General features: G+C 46.4%; 1 protein-coding gene across 1 annotated transcript; it reads right to left on the bottom strand.

Annotated features, from left to right (window-relative positions):
* Positions 1-940: 940 nt before the first annotated feature.
* LOC107118797 (interleukin-8-like) lies at positions 941-5693 on the bottom strand. The gene is made up of 4 exons (XM_015421169.1): positions 5582-5693; positions 4062-4188; positions 2702-2779; positions 941-1348 (listed from the first exon to the last, which is right to left on the bottom strand). Exons 1-4 carry the CDS (start codon positions 5643-5645, stop codon positions 1270-1272), a joined length of 348 nt encoding a protein of 115 aa, XP_015276655.1. The 5' UTR covers positions 5646-5693; the 3' UTR covers positions 941-1269.
* Positions 5694-6539: the final 846 nt, after the last annotated feature.

Below are 6539 nucleotides of genomic sequence, written 5' to 3'. Positions count from 1 at the left end.
TTCTTCAGAAACCCACCACCAGAACACACACCCCACTCCCGATAGCTATTTACAGTAACCGAGAGACCTATTGGCCTCCCGGCCTGGGACCTAGCCCTTTCATTGGGCCTGGCTAGGATCCTACTGGCCCATTGTCTTTCGGCATGAAGCTTGAGGTTTTGGGTCTTTGGACAAGCCCGGGCATGCCCGGCTTCGTCAGGCTGTATACACAACATAAATAAAGCAAATATTACAAAAAGCCAGACGTCCTCAGTTCTCTCTTTTCCAAAAGGAACCATCCAGGCGAATGTTGTCACTGATGCGTCTCCTCGTTCAGAGAAGTGAAGAGTGTGTAACTGTAGTTTCTCAGGAATCAAAAAAATGTAATATTTGGTTGTCAAGAATATGGAGTTCTTCCCCAAGTACCCAACAGTTCTATGTGCTATCCGAAGCGATAGATTTTGCAAAACGTCATAAAAAAGCGAGGAAAAGACATTTTTAAAAAATGTATTGACTTTTATTCATAACACTCCGTAACAACAGCAACAACCCAGAATCAGTTTTCATCTCTTCACAGTGGAGCATCATAAAAAGTCGCTTAAAGCAGGTTATATGAAAATGCAGCTGGCAGAATAATATGTTACTTTTGACGTGCATACAAAAGGAAGCAAAAGGTGAGCCACGATATTATTTAATGCTTGTTTTTAAAACTTCGAGGAATATGCTCCTGCATCATTTTTTATCACAGTTTAAAATGCTTATCCTAGAAATCAACTGGATGAAAGTGATATCAATAGTAGTTCTCAAAAGGGTCTAGCTGGGTAAAAATATAAAAACATAAGAAGAGCCCTGCTGGATCAGACCAATAGTCCATCTAGTCCAGCATCCTGTCTCACACAGTGGACAACTAGTTCCTCTGCCAGTCCAACAACAGGGTATAGAGGCCAAGACCTTCCCCTGACGTTGCCTCCTAGGTCTGGGATTCAAAGGCTGAGTGCCTCTGAACATGGAGGTTCCAGATGATACTACAACCCAGGTTTTAGCAGAATGCTGGGAGGGGGGTTGGGAGGGGGTAAGGGAAGGACCTCATGGAGTCCATCCGCTAAAGCAACGCTCCAGAAATAATAATCTCTATAGTCTGGAGATCAGTTGTAATTCCCGGAGATGTCCAGGTCAGTAACCCTAGACATAGCTTGGTTAGGTTTTAAGAGCCGGGGATTCAAAGAAGATTAGGGATGTTCCTCCCACCCAGACAGACAGAGTCAAAAGCAGAAATAAATAAGATGCATTTCACATTTTGGGGCTTTTCTGTTGTTCATCTGTTTCCTTCACTTGAAACTTCGTTTTTTGAGGAGAGTTTCTGTGTTTTCTGTAGGAAAGATCAGAGAATAAGTGTGGATAAGCAAGAAATTGCAAGTAGATAAATAGGTACCACTGCGGTGGGAAGGTAACAGCGTTCCGTGCACCTTGGTGTTTAGTCATGCCGGCCACATGACCACGGAAACGTCTTTGGACAGCGCTGGCTCTTCGGCTTTGAAACGGAGATGAGCACCGCATCCCTAGAGTCGGATTCGACTTGGCTTTCGAGCAAGGGAAACCTTTACCTTTAATATAGGGAAAGGCTCCCTATTTCGCACTCAGAGACAGCCATCTTGTGATGTACGAAGAGCAGAGCTCCAGCAGTAAAGAGCCCAGGGGGCGGGCACATGCAACAAGCCCCGCCCCCTGCTCCCAGCAGCCCCGGGCCACGAGGAGCAAGAAGCAGATAGGTAAGTTGCAGTGGGTGTTGCCTTCTGACACACTTCCAGTGATGTCAGGGGGTGTGGCATATGCAAATAAGTTATGCTAATGAGTTATGCTAATGAGCTCCTGCGCCTCTTTTTTATGAAATGACCCCTGCTGCCAACATTGTTCCTGATGCCAACCAAGTGTTTTTGAAAAGTGGGCAGGACTAGGTGGGGCTTTTGCCCAGCAAGGCACTGGAGATTTGATTGACTATGCGGATTTTTAAAAATGCTGCTTTGGCCGCAGCTGCCACCACAGCACAAGGATCTTCACTGTGTGACTGGAGGTAAGCCGTGGCAACCGTTTTGTGGCAGCCATTTTGTGGCTGTGCCCACCTCACTGTGTCAGAATTCCAAAGGTGGCCATGGGCTGAAAAAGGTTGGAGACCCCTGTGCTAAAGCCCATAAAAGAATCTCAAATTCTGGGCTAGAAAGGCCCTCATTTAGAGACCCCAAAGAAAACTGTGACCAGTCAGAACAGATAGTTCTAACGAGATGGGCCAAATGTGTGACTCATAGGGCTGCCAGCCCCCCGCTGGAGGTGGGGGATCTCCCACTCCCAGGCCCTGCTGCCGGACGCTGGTCAGTTGGCCAGTGGGGGGACTGTGCAGGAGGGAGGCCCTCCTCCGGAAGTGTGCCGGAAGTGATGTCATCACATCAGCAACATCCAAGTGATACTCTGGTATTTGGGCAAAAACTCTTATGGTAGAAGTCATTTCCCCCATAGAGTTCCTGCCCGGATACCAGAGCATTACCGCAATGGCATAATATGATGACATCACTTTCAAGATATGCAGGAAGTGACATCACCACATCATTGGCGATGTAACCTGGGCCTTCTTCCTGCTCCTGATAAGTCCACCCACATCCCCTGCTGGTTGCCAGGAGGGACCTAGCAACCCTAGTGACACAGCAGGATGATTTATATTTGTACTTACATGGCTGCCAGCACATTCTTCACCCACTTTGCTTCAGGATCGATACACACAAACTTTTCTGTCTTCTTCAACTTGATTCTGCAAAACAGGCAAAGGTGAGGTCAGCGTTTGCAGTCAGTCCTCTGTGTGACGCAGGAAGAAAGAGATGTTAAGGTTTGTCATGCCGTCCAGATTTTTAATACTGGATGGCTGGTTTTGTGCAAAGGATTATGCATTAAATTGGGAGAACCACACCTTGCTAGGGTTGCCAACCTTCCGACTAGAGAGATCAGTTTCCCTGGAGAAAATGGCTGCTTTGGAAGGTGAACTCTGCCATTATACCCCTCCCCAAACTAAGGTGGCCAGGTCCTATTGTCCCTCCAGCAGGGGGATTTGGGGGGTGTTCCAGGGGTGAGGGACACTCTGGGATTTGGGTGAAATGCTATGGTTTTTTTGTCCTCACTTCCAGGTGATTGTCGTCGCGTCAGGGACATCACGTGGCGATATCCCTGTTTAGGGGTGGGGCTTTCCATGTTGGCCAGCTGGTCCGCGGTGGGGAGAAGCCCCTGAAACCGGGGGATCCCCCGCCCAAACCGGGGGGCTGGCAAGCCTACCCCATACCCTGCCCTACCCAGAGTCCACCCCCAAAATCTCCAGGAATTCCCCAACCCAGATCTGGCATCCCTAGCTCAGGCAGAGTTGTTGGGGATTGGCTGGCCATGAGTAGCCTGCAAGGGCAATGCCCCAATGGGAAATTTCCCAGTAAGTCAAAAGGCCAGTCCACCCCTGAACTGTGCAGAAATTACGTAGTGGGACCTTATACAGAGCAACAGATAGTATGCACTGTACACAGCATTATAGCTGACAGCCCCTGTCCCTTTATGACGCACAGAAGAATGCAGGTACATATTATTTAAAGTAAAGGTAAAGGTTCCCTTGCTCGAAAGCCAGTCGAGTCCGACTCTAGGGTTGCGGTGCTCATCTCCGTTTCCAAGCCGAAGAGCCAGCGCTGTCCGAAGACGTTTCCGTGCTCATGCGGCCGGCATGACTAAACACCAAGGCGCACGGAACGCTGTTACCTTCCCACCGAAGTGGTACCTATTTATCTACTTGCAATTTCTTGCTTTCGAACTGCTAGGTTGGCAGGAGCTGGAACTAGAGACGGGAGCTCACTCCGTCATGCGGCACCCGGGTCTTGAACTGCTGAACTACTGACCTTCCACAGCCTGCAGTTCAGTGTCTTAACCACTTGAGCCACCGCAGCTCCTTATTATTTACATGGCAGCAAAAACAAGATGGAAAATACTCTCAGTACAGGAACGCCAAGTCCCATTTTGGTGCCCCAGTGTGGTGTGTGAGGAGCCCACCCAAGGTGACTTACATGATTTCCGTCCTTCGGCAAGTGATTCCAGGCAGCGTGATCTTGATGGATGCATATTTTGAGGGATGGATGAAGGCGGATGTGACTCTATTACATCTGCAGTTGAGACCGTCTGGGTCAAAGATTGCTGAGGGAACCACAAAAGGCCGAGAAGTCTCAGATATAAATAACTGAAGGCATTTTCAAGAAGTGATTGTGCCGCGGCTGCCGGCGAAAACTGTTTGAAAGGACCCAAAACACCCCCGCAAGAGCGCAAAAAGAGCTGGAAATATCTAGCACCTTAAAAAGAGTCTCATAAAAACACTTCTCAGGCTAGAAGAAGACTACAGAAACGAGTTTAACAGATATCTTTAAACAAATCAAACCCAAAGGAGAACACAGTGACACTACATGTATATGGTCTCCTATCTTATCATACCTAACTACCAAAGATTCAATACCCGATGTAATAGGTACTCTTCGCCTTTTAGACTTGGCAGTGCCTTTCCTAACCCATGGAATGCATTTTATTTGGGCTTCAATTTGTGTGGTTTTAAATACCTTCCAAGCATCCTCTTGGAATCTGACTCTCTTGTATTTCCTCTTCAGCTTCCTTTCTACTATTTCCCTCACTTTTGTTAAGTTCCCTCTTTTGAAATCGAACTTTGCAGTTTTCGACTTTAGAGGTAACATTCCATTGACCTGAATGCTGAACTTAATAGCATTGTGGTTACTGTTCCCAGTTGGGGTAACAACCTCTACGTCTCACCATGTCTTGAGACCCGCTCAGAGCCAAGTCCAAGATCACTATCCCTCTGGTTGGCTCTGTGACCAACTGTTCCAGTGCACAGTCATTTCTGTTGTCTAGGAATCTCGTTTCTACAGCATGACTTGAGTATATGTTTACCCAATCAATGTGAGGGGAGTTGAAGTCTCCCAATATAATAACATCTGCTTTAGTTACCTCCCGTATTTCCTTCTGCATCTCAAGAATCAGCCTTAATGGTTTGATCAGGCGGGCAATAGTATACCCCCACTTTTAAGTAACTCTTAGGGCCCAAAATAGTAAAAAGTCCAGTAGTGCCTTTAAGACTAACAAACTTTATTGTAGCATAAGCTTTTGAGAAACACAGCTCTCTTCGTCAGATGCATCTGATGAAGAGAGCTGTGTTTCTCAAAAGCTTATGCTACAATGAAGTTTGTTAGTCTTAAAGGCACTACTGGACTTTTTACTATTTTGCAGCAACAGACTAACTCCTCTGGATCTTAGTGCCCAGTATTTCCAACCATATCGTTTCCATTGGGGAGTTCATTCCCCTGATGTTTTCTAACTTATTTGGTTCTATGCCCTCTTTGATGCACAACACAACCACCAACCCATCCCTCCCTGTCCTACCTACAAAGCAATCTACCTCTCAGGGATGTTGTGATACCATTCCAGGGAAGATGGATGCAGTACAAAACGAAACACTAAACATGAACACAAAACATTGAGCAGGAAAGGAAAGGACAACAGGAGGAACCCCAGAGACGGTTCTTACCTGCAGTGCTGGTGTGGCAACCAACCAGCAGAGCAAGAAGCAGGAGAGCAAAGCTTGGTCTCATTCTGACTCCAGAGGTCACGCTTGCCACAAAGGAATTCAGCCTGGAACGTTTGTCTCGCCTGTGCCTCTAGAGGCCAAGCGGCTTCTATTTATTTGCCAGGGGCCACAAGTTGCATCATTAGCAGAGCACTATTTTTAGGCCGATACGCGAAGTTGCGTAATCTCTACTGTCCGTTTCCCACATGTTTCCCCTTAGAGTGCTGAAGGTGCAATTTGGCTAATAGATTCAGCAGAAAGAACTTAGTGCAGTCAAATTAGAGATCCAGTGTTGTCTATGGGTTGGACTAGAATCCCAGAGTTGGAAGGGGCCATACAGGCCATCTAGTCCAACAGCCCCCTGCTCAATGCAGGATCAGCCTAGAGCATCCCTGGCAAGTGTTTGTCCCGCTGCTGCTTGAAGACTTACAAAAATATATATCACTGTCAGTGTTCCCGCTAAGCTGTGGAGTCTTGTGAGCAAAAATTCTACTTTGTGAGCTGCTGGCGTTAGAGTTGTGAGCAAGTGATTTGGCTACTGCATGAATTAGCTTGCTCTGGAGCCATCCTTCCTGAGCTGAATGTGTGAGCCGGAGGCTAAAAAACTGTGAGCTAGCTCACATTAACTCAGCTTCGAGGGAACACTGATCACTGTGTACAATAAATATATGTTTATTGTAAATCAATTTTATGCTTTATTCTTTTTCTTTTTATATTTTTCAATACTATTGTCTAAATATTGGTATCAAATATTGTCAAAAATATATTTCACCCATCTAGAGATGTGCTGTAAATAACTGCCCACTAATGAGATATTGTTTGCTGCAACTCACAAGAGTGCATATAACTGAACTTTTGAAGATATATTGTTTCAGTTACTGAGGAAGTTCTTCGAAACGGAGTTCTCAATATCCGGATC

This window comes from Gekko japonicus, unplaced genomic scaffold (assembly GCF_001447785.1).
Source record: "Gekko japonicus isolate JY-2015 unplaced genomic scaffold, Gekko_japonicus_V1.1 scaffold644, whole genome shotgun sequence".
Taxonomy (NCBI): Eukaryota; Metazoa; Chordata; class Lepidosauria; order Squamata; family Gekkonidae; genus Gekko; species Gekko japonicus.
Note: the sequence above shows the minus strand (reverse complement) of the source record. Positions and strands in the feature narration are given on the sequence as shown.

Excerpts from the sequence above, each read along its gene's own strand:
- LOC107118797 (XM_015421169.1), bottom strand. The coding sequence starts at position 5,645 with ATGAGACCAAGCTTTGCTCTCCTGCTTCTTGCTCTGCTGGTTGGTTGC. Across the intron at positions 4,189-5,581 it reads TTGCCACACCAGCACTGCAG|CAATCTTTGACCCAGACGGT; the intron begins GTAAGAACCGTC and ends TGGTTCCCTCAG. Across the intron at positions 2,780-4,061 it reads TGCCGAAGGACGGAAATCAT|AATCAAGTTGAAGAAGACAG; the intron begins GTAAGTCACCTT and ends CCTGTTTTGCAG.